At 34.2% G+C, this 15,714-nt stretch overlaps 1 protein-coding gene across 1 annotated transcript in view; it reads right to left on the bottom strand.

Annotated features, from left to right (window-relative positions):
* The window catches only part of EcR (Ecdysone receptor), a 51,501-nt gene that overhangs the window by 23,153 nt on the left and 12,634 nt on the right, over window positions 1–15,714 (bottom strand). Inside the window, exon 4 of the mRNA XM_012364356.2 lies at window positions 1,692–2,623. Coding sequence (XP_012219779.1) covers window positions 1,692–2,154 — 463 coding nt within the window. The 5' untranslated portion in view covers window positions 2,155–2,623. The remainder of the gene's footprint in view (window positions 1–1,691; window positions 2,624–15,714) is intronic.

The raw sequence follows: 15,714 nt of genomic DNA, 5'->3' as shown, positions 1-15,714 counted from the left end.
ATAAAAAACAATATAAAGTCAAGATAAAAAATAAGATAAAGAAACAATATTTAATTCTTAATATTTGATTTATATCGCATGTATCTTTTATTGCTTATTTGCTTTTCATTCTAATGTTAATACGTAATTAGATAAGTATGAAGCATAAAGAAAAACTACAGCGTCGGAATTTTGCGTGAAAATAGAGAGGATCCAGGATCGCAACAATATGCCATTAAGGAACAGAGTAACGCCATCTGTTTCTTATGGTCAGAATGACGAAAGTTCTTAAAACGGCAACAGATGGCACACATTCACGTTATAATATACAATGCATTAATGGTGTTTATGGCAGTATGCGTTGCACTGGTGCACCTGCATTCACAAGGACATTTATTTTATTTCATGATATGCACCAATTCTTTTTACGGTTACAAGCATGAAGCATTTGAACCATGTAATTAGCTATATAAAAGAAAAGTTATGTTTCTTACGTATCATAAAGAAATTTGACTACTGAGTTTCAAAAAAACGTACACCATTAATGTATCTGAGTCAATGCTAGTCGACGAATGCTTTATACAGAAAAAACATGGAATTTAGAAAAAATTGGGCTTTAGAAAAACACAACACGTCCCTTTGTCTTTCCTAAAAAGCTTAATTCACAAAGAGCGGCAGTAAATCCAAAAATATTGGAAAGAAATTGTCATTTTTAATAATATTCGAAAAAATAATTTGCCACATTTTTTATGCATTATACTCTAAATGTGTGCAGGTATATAATTATAGCTTTAAATTAAACGCTGAACACCTAACCCCCTATCCTATCGAGAAGAGAGTTCGGACCCCCCTGGTTACAGTCATCTCAAATATAGCTTGTTTGTTATGCGGGTGCTACCAGCAAGTCGTGGTGTCGGCAGCATTAAATACCCTCATTCCATTAATTTTTTCAGATGACACCATTTTGTTTGGTTGAGAACGAATACTCGCACATTTAGATTCGATGTATAATACACAGATTCACTTAATCATCATTTTTAATCTCGTTAATTTTTTCATACTTGTATCGTAATTTTTATAAATACTCTCTCTCTCTCTCTCTCTCTCTCTCTCTTCAAATACTTTCATTATTTTGAAATCAAACATCAAACATTTCCGTTTATGACACAGATTACGAATCTCTAATCGAAGATAATCCGCAGTACCCGAAAGTCTTTAAATGTATCTGTGTCATTTCACGATTCTATATTTATTCCGTATTTACCGCTAGTATGTTATCGAGTAGTTATCAGCGAAGATATGAGCGTAGGCGAGAGGCGAGATCAAGTCGGCATTTTAGTTGGCAAATATTCTATATCCGTACACTCACATCGGAATGTCTCGAAACATAAAGATATCATATTTTGTTGTATAAATGTGAAATACAAAATATTTTTGTTCTTATCATTTTATAACTCTTTCCGGCCCGTTTCTCAAAGCTTTATTTTATATGTGCTTGCCAATTCATTTAAAAAATATTTAATGTTATAAGCAATAATCATGTCAAAACCCTGATTCCATAGATATCATGACTATAATTATATTTATAGACTAATTTTTTATAGATAATTTATATCAGAGCCACTTTGTTCTACTCGATAATAATGTTTAATGTATACGATATATTTCCGCAAATATTTAATCTGCAATTGATAGCAACAAAGAGTACTCACCAATTTTACCATTGGGACTGTATGGATCGTAGCTGCTGGTGCTCATCGGACTTGCGTATCCATTATTGCTGACTTGCTGCTGTTGATGCGTGAGCGGACTGGAGTGCGCTAGAGGAGGCTGCTGTTGCTCCGACAATTGCTGCGAAGCGGTGTAAACCACGTGCTGATTCAAAGAGCTTTGCGGCGATTCAGGACTGTTTGTCGCCAGCCAATCGTCCGATCTAGCTGTCTTATTGCTATTAGCGATACTGGCGAAGAGACCACTTCCTGTGCCGATCGGTCCAGCGGCCACGGCGGTCACCGTCGCGGGCGACGTCGACGTTCCCGCGAGATGGTCCGGCCTTTCTGACTTAACCAGCGTCAAAGATGCGGCACTGGCGACGACGGAAGCGATCGCGCCGACACCTGTAGCAGCGGGGCCGCTATTAGTGGTGTCCATACTCGAATCGCCACTGGTATCCATGTTGGAGGACGTCGTCGTCGTCGTCGTCGTGGTTAACGGATCAACCGTTCCTCTTAGCCGGGATGAGGCTGCCAGGATGACATCCCCCGTAACAACAACCTCCGACCCTTCATTGTATCGCACTGCTACGTTGCCGCTTACTAAACTGGCCACCGTGACAGATCCTCTTCTCGTGATATAACTCAAGTCCTGTCGTCTTTGTTTTCAGCCAACACTTTGGCGCTTCTCGTTTCTATTGTCACTTAATTCTGTGTCTTTCTCATTACTTTACGACAGCGTTTTTAGTGACTAAAAAAATGCCTTTCGATAAATATCGATTATTGGAAGATAAAATTATAATTTCTAATCATTAGATTCAACCGATTTAAAATAGAAATAAAGTAATCACAGCCTCCGCCGTATCTTGACATGTACGAAAATTTGTTGCATATTCATAGTTGAATTGTTGTCCGTTGTTGCCTCAATATATCTGTAACACAAGAGAAATTAATTCCTTAGTGATGTTATTATACGATGTATTTAATAATTGTAATTAAATAACTATAATTAATCGTGATTAGCTACTGATGTTATTATGGCTTAAATTTAAAAAAATACAGTGTGTTTTTTCATAAACTTCTTTACGTCTATTTACAATAATGAATTTACATATATACGATCGCGTGTATAATAATGTTGTTTTTCAAGTTTGCTCGCAATCATATGACGCGACAGTATTTCGATGTCGTAACCATAATAATCTTTGATGGATTATTATGAAGTTCGTTCCTTTCAAAATAAAAATAAAATATTACTAATTGATGTGTACGCCAAGTTTGCGTTTTTATTAATCATAGATGTCAATTAGTATCATTATAAGTTCAAATTTATATTATTTATTTTTATATTAATAATCAAGACGGGTTCAATTCCCGGCTTAGCCACTCGCGCCCTGATATTTTTTCTCTCTTCCTTTCTTTCTAATAATTCCTATCAGTACATACTGATTCTCCATATGTGAGAACAATGTACTAAAATTTTCGTACACTTTAAGTATCTCGAATCAGAGATCGGTGTACAAAAGTTAACTGTCTCACGTAGACTAATAAATTAATTTCTTTAAGAAAAATTAAAATTTCGCACTAACATCTCGCGACGGCTCTCAATGCCTTTCTATTATATTATTTATTAATAATCAAGTTTTACAAACATCTTTGAGATTGTGTCCTTTTCAAATTTCAACAATTTTTAAGGAAAAAAACTTAATCAGGGATATAAAGAAACGAGTAAACAAACAACAAAGTAAACAAGCAGTAGTAGTAGAAGGGAAAGGATAATGAAGAAAGCTAAGAAGTACGAGAAAAGAAAGAAAACAAGGATGAGAGGAGGAGGAGAAGCGAAGAAGAACAAAGTATAAAAAGACAGGAGGAGTAAGAGAGATTACGAGGACGAGGACAAGGACGACGAAGAGAGGGAGGGAGTAGGAGGTGAACCGGGGCGTTGGAGTACTGGGGAGGACGTAAAGGAGGAGAAGGCGGAGCACAGGAGAAGAAAAAAAGTGAGGAAAGGAGGGGGAGGAGACGACTATGACAAAGAAGTAAAAAAAATACGCTTAATTTCAAAGAGATATTGTATCCGCACTGGAAGGTAGTGGTGCATTACTAGAATGATACTTGACAACCGTATAAGTTCGCTGCATCATCGATCGAGTTACCCGTTTTCCATTCCTCCCCTCTCGTCTTTCCTCGTGACAGGATTCAGAGCGGAGGAGAAGCCCAACCTTCGATGCTAACCCTGACCCACCCCATTGGCCGACATGGCAATTCGTTGCCTGTTTTACATTGATATCTAAAATCATGATTCTAATAGATATATCATATCACCACTGCTTTGAGGTTTGCTAACAATTTTTCGTAACTTTAGATATACTGGTTAGTGTAATCAATATCGCGCGTAAGATGTATACGGAGCAATATACGTAGTGACCTGCAAAACTGCGATGATGTGCACAAAATAACTATTAAAATACAAAATATTATTAGAAAATAATTTTTATACAAAATTCAATTTTTAACATTAAAAATATTGTGTCTTTAGTGATACAAGTTTTAAGGATAATGATTATAATGCAACTTAAACATAATCTTAATTTGAAAATTACAAATATTCAATACTGGAAATTACTCTAATTTTCAAAAATAATAATTGAAAAATCATTAAAGTCACAAAAGCTCTCAGAATTTCCAATTTTTATAAAGTAAAAACAGCAAATTTCGTATATTTTGGAATTATTAAAAAAAAAACAATTGTTTTGATACCCTTATAAATACGTGGACCGTGGATTATTGAGTATCTGAAAGCTAGACATTGCGCCACTGAAATTGGAGAACGATGAAAGTGGAAATGAGCGTCGAGGACATTTAGGTCAATGCCTGCCCTCGCTCCAGGGTTCGCATCCCTGTTACGGGCAGCGAGATTCACCTCTCCACTTCGCCCGCGCTCAAGTTCCAGAACGTGCCGAGCCGAATCGAGTCATGTCGAGCCAAGCCGAATCGTTTCCTTTCTCGGTTCTCGACTAATCAACGAAAGAGCCGCTGTACAGGCGTCTCTACGGATCGTCGCAGAATTATCATACAACTTCCGCGCGCTTATTCATGCATTCCGCGAGCAGAACTGCGGTCATGAGCGAGCGTAATATTTCTGGGACTACCAATACATTTACGCATCCAACACATCTATTGGTGGCCCTTTTCTCTCGTCTCACTCTCTCCTGGTAACTAGGGCATCGGATCGATCCTGCAGCAGCGACACAGACGCCATCGCTACTACCACCACTACTACCCTTACTGCCACCACCGCCACCGCCGCCGCTACCATCTCTCTCCCATCATCTCCCACCATCACCGTCGCCACCTCCACCGCATCTACCACCACCACACCACGATACTACTACTATCATCATCGGTTACCAACACTATCAAAATTCGACGACACGAGACTGGCTCGGTGCCTTGATCTGGTTTGCGAGGATATGAGCGAGCGCGGTCCAGATTCCTCTCGCTTGGAAGACTCGAATGGATTTTCAAGTAAAAAAGCACTTTCAACCTTTTGCAGGACGAATAAAAATTATTTCCTTTTTTATACAAAGTTCTTTCAACTTTATCTAAATTGTGGTCGCGAAGTACTCTCGTAAAGCTAACAATTGTAACAATTTTTTTCATGTAAAAACATAGAAAAGAGTTCTAAAAATTGACTATTAATATTTAACAACGTTTAATTAGATTTAATTAAAACTTAAGAAAATTTTTAACTAAAATCTAATCACATGTGATAATTTGAATTTATCTATAAGAGTGTGTATTGTTGTTTCTCTTATAAAGAGATAAGAATTAAATAATTGAAAAAAGCATGCTTCTAAATATAAAGATAAGCGGATGTGTAGAAATTGCATAGCAAAAGTGACACATATTAACCACGTTTTTTTGCATTTTACTATTGCAGAAATCTTATAGTTTTCTAAACAATAAAGAAATCTAAAAAAAAAAAATTATTTTGAAATCTGAACAACTTTTATGAAATGTCTGATTCATTTAGGGCGTTTTTGAATGTCTATCTTTTTCTTTAAATATATGTAATGAAATTATTTCTATTTGTATTATGTAGAAATGAAATACTATGTAGAAACGAAATATTACAATCGCGAAATATTAAGGTAAAACAGATCGAGCGAAGCAGCGACGTTTTCTAAACATTAGTCGGCAGATCAACACAATTGACAAACAATAGACGTCTCTCGATTTGAAAGAAATGCAAACGATTTAGCGAAAACGCGAATATAATCGGCGAACCGAGCACGACCAGGCAGAGTTCTCGTCCGTCGGTTAGCATATCTCTTTGTATTTTATTTTCTTTCTTAAATTCTTAGAATTTTACAAGAACATTATCGCTATCATTCAAGTATCCTTATATTTATAATACACCATGTATATATGTGTATATAATCGTAATTTTCGCGACATTACTCATAGTTTATATAGTTTATATTTCAATGCAAATGAAAATGTATCGCATGTCTTAGAGTTAAAAGCATTTATATGACGGCGCAGTATGGCGCGTTAAGCGTGCGTATGTATATGTGCTGTATATGCCGATTTGACCTAGATACAAAATTTATGTTCGGTTTCTACGGACATACGCGTATAGAATTAACTTTGACAAAAAATTTATGAAAACCCCAAGCATTTCGTAATAAAAGAAATTAAACAATTGTATGATAGATCACAAAATCCAACAATTTCGAACCTTAAACATCTTCCTTACAAGTTCCTCCAAGTTTCCTCCCTCAAAGAAAACCAAACTTGACGAATCTTATATTTACATTAATAATCGGAAAATTAAATAAATATATAACTCATAAGTTGAAAGCTGAAGAACTATCAAACTTTTTTCATTTCTATTTGCTCATCATTTTGCACTCTTCCATAATTATAGATATTGTGTATGCCTATCATTAAAATTCGTACATAATATATATATAATACGAAATATAATATGTATATAATACGAAAGAAAATTGTAAAAGTTGATGAGAAACACCGTAGAGGTTAGCATCATATCTCATATTCGCAACTCGCATCTTTATAAAGTAAATACAAAGCAAATATAGATGGGTAACAATATTATATATATAATTTCGTTTTCCATTATTGTGAGCTACTTCTGCGGAATGTAGCTAAATTTTCTACATTTTTGCAGATATTTTTCAGTCTGTAATGTCAGATATTGCTATGATGATCATCGCTAGGTACCAAAGGAATAAACATCGAAACCGATTTGTTAGCAAGGCGAAGGCGACTGTGCTCTACTTGCAACGCGCATGCACTCTGCGTGTGAAAGTGCGACCAACGACGTAACCATCGTGGCCGACGCCAACGCCGACGCCGATGCCGCCGCCGCCAACGCCGACGCCGACGCTGACCCCGACGCCGACACCGACGCTAACGTCGCCAGGGCAAGAGAGAAATCGATTTCCGCTCCCTCTCGTAGATTCGCTTTCCAGTCAGACCGCAGACTATGCTTACACATCTTGATATGTATAGATGCGAACAGTATTCATAGTCAGAAACAATTATATACTATTTTTAATTTGAGATTGAAAGTATAACTTATTATAGATCAGTAATTTATAAATCATTACTGTGAATCTCATAAATAATTCTTAATTTTGCATTATTTTTTTTTTCTTATTATATATAATATGAAGATTACATAATATGAAAAAGACTACATAATATGAAGATTAATTAAATTAATTGCAAGATTAATAAAATAAAAAGATTTAAGCAATTAAATGCTAAATAATGATAAAATATCATTAGGAAAATAATTTTAAAAATTATAGAAGTAAAAATATTTTTTAGCGGACAGCGTACAGCTAATCGTGTACAAAACAAAACTATCATGTCAGCGAAATGTCAGACAGAGAGAGACGATAACTCAGCATTTTCAATTAGCATCCGCCTTTAATAGATAGCTAAATGAAATGCGCTGTAAGATTTTGGATTGCAAACATACAAAATTTATGCGAAATATAATGAAGTATATAAGAAATAGTGAAGTTAAAACAGACTATTTAAGATATCTACTATTTAAGATATCTCATTCAAGAAATAAAAATATTAAAATCTAATGGTCATTATAAATTTTTTGCAAATTATGTGTTCAACATAAAAAACATAGAAATATGCCATTAATATTTACTTATTGAAAATGTTTTATTTAAATATTTAGTCTATAAAGCAAAATGTTAGCAATATTAGCAGATTAATAGCAAATTTGATCAAACTTGCTGTCAATTTGACATTTGGCTATTTTAAGTATATCCAATCTTGTGCCTCTAAGAGAATCGATAATCCAACAAGAATATAATCAAGGAAAAGTGTGATCAAAAAACTAAAAATTCAAAAAATTATATGCAATATCTAATAAAAATTGACAATATAAGAATTTAAAAATCTATGAATCAAAAAATTCGAAGAATCCAAGAAACAAAAAACCAAAGAAGATGGAGAATATGCAAATGTTCTAGAAATTAAGAATTCACAAATAATCTAAACAAGAACCTAAATATCCAGCAAAGATTATAGGAATCTAAAGATCCATGAGTGCACTACAAGTTTGATCCTGTAGGAGGAATGTAGTCGGCCATGAGTGGAACGATACATGGAGAAAAAAAGCGAGAAAGAGCGAAGAGGAATAGTCTACGTTTCGTTACTTCCCGTCGGCAGCTACGAGAGGCGAAAGTAAGAACCGGCGGTCATAATCGGCCTTGAACCTAGCAGCAGGATCGATGATCTCATCCCCGAATGTGTTCTGACCAAACATACATTAAAGAAATAAGCATCGGACATTACCACGAAAAGGTGGTTATTTTACTGTATTTGTCTCGGAATTATTTTAATTAGTTCATTGTGGTGCGCAAAAGTATGTAAAAATATCTTATTAATTTCTAGAAATTGATTTAACTAATCTAAGATTTATTTAAGTTCAGAAGAAAATTTAATTAAATAGCACTATAAAAAATTGCACAAATAAAATTTAGGCATATATAATTGAAATGTCTAAAAATGCACAGTCATGGACAGGGAATATCTAATTGTGATATCGCTCGACAAACTTCTTCGGCGTACAACCGCCTTGCTCGAAGCTAGTATAAAACTGTACTACGGAACAATGGAGTGCTTTTATCCCGACAGAGACGAGTGTGTGCATTGTTAGAAGACGGTGGCATTCGCGTCGCGTCGCGTCGCGTTGCACCGTGCCTCGCAGCATCGGTGAAAAGCGAAGTGAGCAGGTAAAATATATAGGGTGTCGAAGAAAATAAGTTTTCAACGTTGTGGCTTTTTCATTTTCAGATTTCGAACACATAAGAGGAATGAACTGAGATTCAGTTTGCACATTTTTATTATTTTGCATTTGACCAAAGTTAACTCGTTGAACAAATGCGCTTTTGAATGTCCTTGTCATTGCATTTTTAATCAATTTTCTATTTTCTGACTTTTCAATGTCAAGGCTTGGCTACAATATTAATTTTTAGATCATCCAATTGTGAAATTTTTATGCTAAAATAAATTGAGCAGTTTTTAAATTCTTAGAAAATTTCGTAGAACACTAATTCTTTCGACATTACGTTCTTTCTAAAGTTTTTAGATTTTATCATTCTTAATCTTGAATTTCTATGGACGGCTAGACCTTCGACCCGTAGCTTTTAAATCTGTATAGAATAGCGGCGATACAATAGTTACATCGCGGTTATTGTAAGTTAGAAGGCAAACCTGCTAGCATACACTTAGCGCGTCCAAGTTGTCCACATTCACATCCGTTACAGCCGATACGGAAAACCGGTTCCTCTTTCTCTTTCGTCTCGCGAAAGTGCGAGTGGATGGAACTGGTAATATCATGTTATCGATCGAGCCTACATAAGCGAGAATCCTTGGAGCAATTCATTCCTCTTATGTGCTCGAAATGGCAAGTTTGTTTCCTGCAGAGTCGTCAAACATGAATTCTTGGATCGTTGAACCTTGACCTTTCGAGGATGCACGTGTGTTGTGTAGCAGAGAATTGTTATATTATAGTTTTATCCTACACACTTACATCCTTATTCTTATTCTATCGTTACTCGCTGGATGTAACTAACTTTCGTATGGATGGAAAGGAAATCTAGCAAAGGCTTATAGAAATATAGACGGTGAATGTGAGTAGAATCTAATGAATTCTAACATTTTACGTGACATCGTCTTCTTAATAGGCTACTATATAAACAAAGTAGTAATTTTTGTGTTAGCAATTCTCTCCACGGCTATCAAGAGAAGAATATTGCAATAGTTTCGCATATATTAGTCGAATCGAGTCGAGTCGTGTCGAGTTGAGTCGAAACGAAACGTTATATAGTGTGCATGTTGCCGACAATATAGCTACGAGGATATTGATTTCCAGATATAAATAGTCCGTGGTATCTATTATTCAAAATGCTCTCAACCTCGTTGGACTGATAGTGCCAGTCCGTGACACTTAATAAGCGACTTCTACTTAAAGATAATCCAAAAATAATACAAAAATGCACAAAAATTAAAAAATTAAATTCCAGAACTTAGAAAGATAAGAATTTGCCACTCGTACATTCAAGGTTACTACCGTGAAAGTTATCTCAATTTGAGAATAATTATATTATTGCAAGAATAATTTATTGTTATTTTTCTGACTATTTTTTGACTTTTTTATTCATTACATATGCCAGAAACAAGTTTTAAAACACATAATATGTATAAAATCTACATTTTATCAACACTAAAAATGGATATATATTACTTATTTTTTCTTGGTGAACAGAAATAAATAATATTTGCTTTTATTCCTTATAAAGTTCAAAATTATTTTATTCAATAGTCTTTTTCGGTAAAAATAATTTTGAACTTCATAAGGAATAAAAGCAAATGTTATTTATTTCTGTTCACCAAGGAAAAATAAGTAATATATATCCATTTTTATTTTCTTCAAATTGATAAGCCATTAGTGCAAGAATGCGACACTGCAAAGATTAAATCTTTTTTTTTAAATTTTGATCTAAAAATTTTTTACAATAAATTTTACAATAAATTCTGAATGTTCGGAAGAAAAATTTGTAACAATTTTAAATTTATTAAATTTTGTGTAAAAATAAAACTTTATTTATTTGTTTTATAATTAATATACTAAAAAATTAATTAATTTTTTTTTATTGTCTTTAAGTTACAGTCATCCTTATTAATCTTATTATTTTTCTGACTATCAATAGGTTTCTAAGCTTTATCTAGAGATTTTAAATATATTAATTATAGTAATCAATATAAAAGAAGTTGAAAAAATTAATATATATATTATAAATATAACATATATATAACATATATATAACATATATATAACATATATATAACATATATAATATATATATAATTTTCGAAATATATATGTTTCGCTAATAATGTTGATACCAACAGATATCTTTCAAGTTTATTTCTTGTAATTCATAAGTTTCCGATGCGTAGGAGCATGTGGATGGGGTGCCCGACAAACCGGACACACAAATGGCATCATCGATGATATACGGTGCAGTCTGGCAGGGGAAGAGTTACATCAAGCAGGAGGGTGGGAGAGAAAGCGAGTATAGCCGGGTATCTAGGTCACAAAACAAGTGTCGCAACTCGCTACGAGTACGCTGGTACGCGAATACCCACCCGTACGTTTACGTCTACGCGCAATCAACGGAGGGAAACAGTCGGGTCGGGTCACCATGGTCACCCACAAACCATTACATTTTTCGCAAATGGTATTAAAATAGGATTTTATGTAAATTGTATACGCAATGTTATATGAATCGACTATGGAGGATTTAAAAAAATAAAAATAAAATATCTTCTTTTTTTTTTTTTTTTTTCAATGAGGCGAAACAAGTAAAATTTGTTTAAATACTTCGTACTTTATATTTCAATAATTTAGAATAATTTTTATCAAAAATATTTCTTGTGGTTTATTCTCGATATGTTTAATATTCGAAGGGTATGGTAATACTTCTGCTTCTATCGTTATCATCACGTGCTACCTGTGGCGCACATTGACCGATAGTTTATTCCATAACTCTTTCAGGAAGGCTATGTCTCATACTAGCTCGATCGACAAGCTAGCCATGCTTCATGGAAATCATTTGAAATGCGAGCGACGTGCTCACATACGCGCAAAGAAAAGAACGCGATAGAATAGTCACGTAAACGCCGGACAATGACTCTACATTGTCCTCGCGCCAAACACTCGCGAGTCCGTTATTTCCCTTCTGACGGAGAGCTCGGTTTTCTCCTTCGTACACATATTCGAGGCCCGTACTAATTTAAAGGTAGAACGTGAATAGTAGAAACCGAGACAAGGCAAGTGTATGAAACCGATCCGATAAATTCATACGCGAATGGATTATCTATGTATCTATGCATCTTGTCGGTTAGAAAATATGTTATATGTATTTCTTAAAAAATTCGACCCCTTGAAAATTATAAATTAATTATAAATCAACAAACCCGAAAACAATCGTTTATTTTAATATTCGCTGCGTTAACGCAATATTGCTCTTATTTTTTGTTGTAAAATAATTCTGTTTCAATATTCTATGTAATATTATAAAATTTATCGGATTATGCGTATCAAAAACCACTAAAGTAAATCGACATCTCTCAATACTATAAATTACAAATAAAAAGAACCATTCATATATTACATATTTAATGAATAGTATTTAAAATAAGATAAATTAAGCCAAGAAATATGTGTATACACACACACACACACACACACACCCACACACACACACACACGTGTTTCTTGTAAAACCCAAATAACTTAAGTTTTAAAGTCACGATTTCCTATTAATTAAGTTCTATTGTTTAGTTTAGCTTTTAAAAATAATTGCTACATATATATTATCTTTTCCCCGAAAATCAGCATTAAAATTTTCGACAATTGTATAATTTTAGTGCCTTTAGTACGTAATTTCAAAGTCCCTTTGAGAGTAAAAAACATTATATTGAAATAACAAAGCCGGTTTACATACCTCAAACGGATATATGTCGAACAGCTGCAGCGGGGGAATATGTAGTCGTCAAGTAAATTATATGAAATCCGTATGCGTGCAAAACTCTTTCACAGTTTCGTTTTTATCACATTCGCCTCTTGTCTTTTTGCTTGTCGTCGATTTTTTTGTCCTTTTTTATTCGTTTTCTTGCCTTTTAGAAGTCATCACAATTAATTTGCACTTATCCTCACTGCCGTTTAATATCATTAATACACTAATATTGTTACTTTTTTATTATAACTGCTATTATTACTATTGTTGTTGTATTATTATTGTTGCTGTTACTATTATTATTATATTCATTATTATCGTACACTATTATTCTAAATTTATTTGTACGCAGGTACTTGCCTTTGTCCTGACTCAAATAATCGAGAAGGTCATGCAAAGAAGTCGACTATATATATGTATAATTTTATGTGAGTTGTGCATGAGCGTGACAAGGTTTCTTGATGTCCTGAACTAAATAGTTCATTCAACAGGGCGCGGACAAGAAGGAGAGTATAAGAACGCGTGCGCCTTATCCTCTTTGGCTGATGAGTATATGAAGAGAGAAGATCTCATCGAGTAAGGATCATCGTAGTTGTATCCCTCTCGAACTACATCGAGATCTAGGCACTAAAGTTGCGCTGATAGCGTATGGTTTCAAGGTACTTATATATACGAGGTATATTTTTGTAAGGTAGAATTTTGCACGTGATATCTCGATGAACGTGTATCATCATCTTCGGCATAATCGTAACGGATAGGATCATCTCCTGTGATGATCATCTTTATTATTCTTTACCGCGCGCGAGCGCTCTCTTTCTCACTCTCTTTTGCCTTCTCGACTCCCCTTGTTTCTATTATTATGACGCTTTGTTTCGCTCTGTTGCTTTTTACCGCGCGATCGACGGCGAGTCGCTGCTCTTCGATACGGCTTGGTCTCTCACGGAAGGTCACAAGTCATTATCACCTCCTCGAGTTTCTCCGCTTGTAAACCGCACTGCCTTGACTCGCACGGTCACCCCCCGCCCCCGCTGCTGACTGCTGCGTAACTTTCCCCACCATCTGCGACCGAAAACATACAACGAATTTGTCAGCTATCGCGGAAAATACACTTTCAAGTAAAAAATAATGCCGAGAAAAATTTTGCTGCCAAAACATTTTTTTGTTTCAACAAAGTCTGATATTTCTTCTGTACCAAAAGTGAAATTTGGTTGCGCATCGTTATTCTTTACAAGATATTTTTTCAACTATAGATATCTTAATCATTTTATCTGAATTAAAATTTTGTTTATAGATAAAGTTAATTTAAAAGAAACGTAATTTAATATTTGAAGTCCATTCATTTAAAGAGTAAATCAACTCAATGGATTTTGCTTCGCGTAGAAAGTAGATGGTACCTCTGTGAAGTTGGCCGGCCCCTCACTTTTCAAGATTGAAAAAAATGATTAGAGTTCTGGATGCCCCCCGAAAAGTTCTAGAGTTTTTAGACCATTTTAGAAAGAGTTCTGCCATTTAAAGTAAAGAAAACACCATTTGAAAAATCGGGGGGCTAACTTAAGACGCCTCCCATTATGTAAAAAATCCAAATTTTTTTATAGTTTTGAGTAGATTTCAAATAGTTCTATAGTTCTAGATAAGTTTCAAAAATAGTTCTGCTCGAAATAGTACGTAAATTAAATTTGAAATTCTCGACTTAGAAAACGAAAAATAGCGAGAACTCGTTCAATTTTTATTTTAGCGTTTCGAGCCTTAAGGATAATTGTTAGAACTCGTGAGGGGCTATACAAAACTTTCAACAGAACTGCCGGTTACCGAGAAAATTTTTATTAAAAATTTGGATTTTTTACATAATGGGAATGCCGTAAAGTTAGCCCTCTGATTTTTCAAATGGTGTTTTCTTTACTTTAAATGGCAGAATTCTTTCTAAAATGGTCTGAGAATTCTAGAACTCCTCGGGGGGCATCCAGAACTCTAATCATTTTTTTCAATTTTGAAAAATGGGGGGCCAACTTCACAGAGATGTAAATGGTAGTGTGTAGTAGACTTTGTTTCGCGAGGCAATGAACGGTGTGAATCAGTTAATATTTATATGACTGTGTCTAAAAAGTCATAAAGATTGTCGGTTATAACAATGTCAAGATTGTCTAGTTATCACGTTTCTACAGCATATATTGAGGTCAAAGTCATCAGTTAAGTATAATAAAGTATAAAGACTGCAATATTTTAAAATAATGTATCCGACCAATAAAAAATGATCCCCAAAACCGAACTTATGATTCAAAATGTGAATGACTTGTGTCATTCTTTCTAATGTATGTCAAGTTCATCGATAATATTGTACATGCTATTGTAAATAATTACCAATTAAAATGTTCTTAAAGCTTAAAGTGAGTAGATTATATTCGTCAGAAATTTTTCATAGAAAATGTATATGTATCGACAAATAAAAGATAACAGATAAGGTACCAACGCGATAATCTTCTCGTGAAAAGAGAGCGACGATTGCAACAATTAAAGAATGCATTGTTTGAATGTGGAACAAAATAAAAATGAAAAATGCAAAGATTAAGAATGTGAGACACAGAATATGAAAAAGAAGGAGCAAGAAAAGAGAATAAGAAGAGAAAGGAAAGATAATCTAAACTTGAATTACTTGAAAGCGATTTTGATAACGCGCTACCCAGGGAGAAACACAGGTCTAAGAAACGTCTAATAGACGTTTCTTAGACCTGTATTTCTCCCTGGGTATATATCAAAATTTAGTCCAATTTTTGGAAATTGAAAGAAATAAATAACGATCACAAATTAATAAGTAATAGTGCATGTTTGTGCATGTCCATTTAAATAAAATATCATGACAGGAATGTTGATTACATTAAAAAAAATTTATGACTCCTCGATAGTTTGATTTTTGAATCGATCACTAGCTAAGCTCGAAT

This window comes from Linepithema humile, chromosome 1 (genome assembly GCF_040581485.1).
Source record: "Linepithema humile isolate Giens D197 chromosome 1, Lhum_UNIL_v1.0, whole genome shotgun sequence".
NCBI lineage: Eukaryota > Metazoa > Arthropoda > Insecta > Hymenoptera > Formicidae > Linepithema > Linepithema humile.
This window is presented reverse-complemented; position numbering and strand designations above follow the sequence as displayed.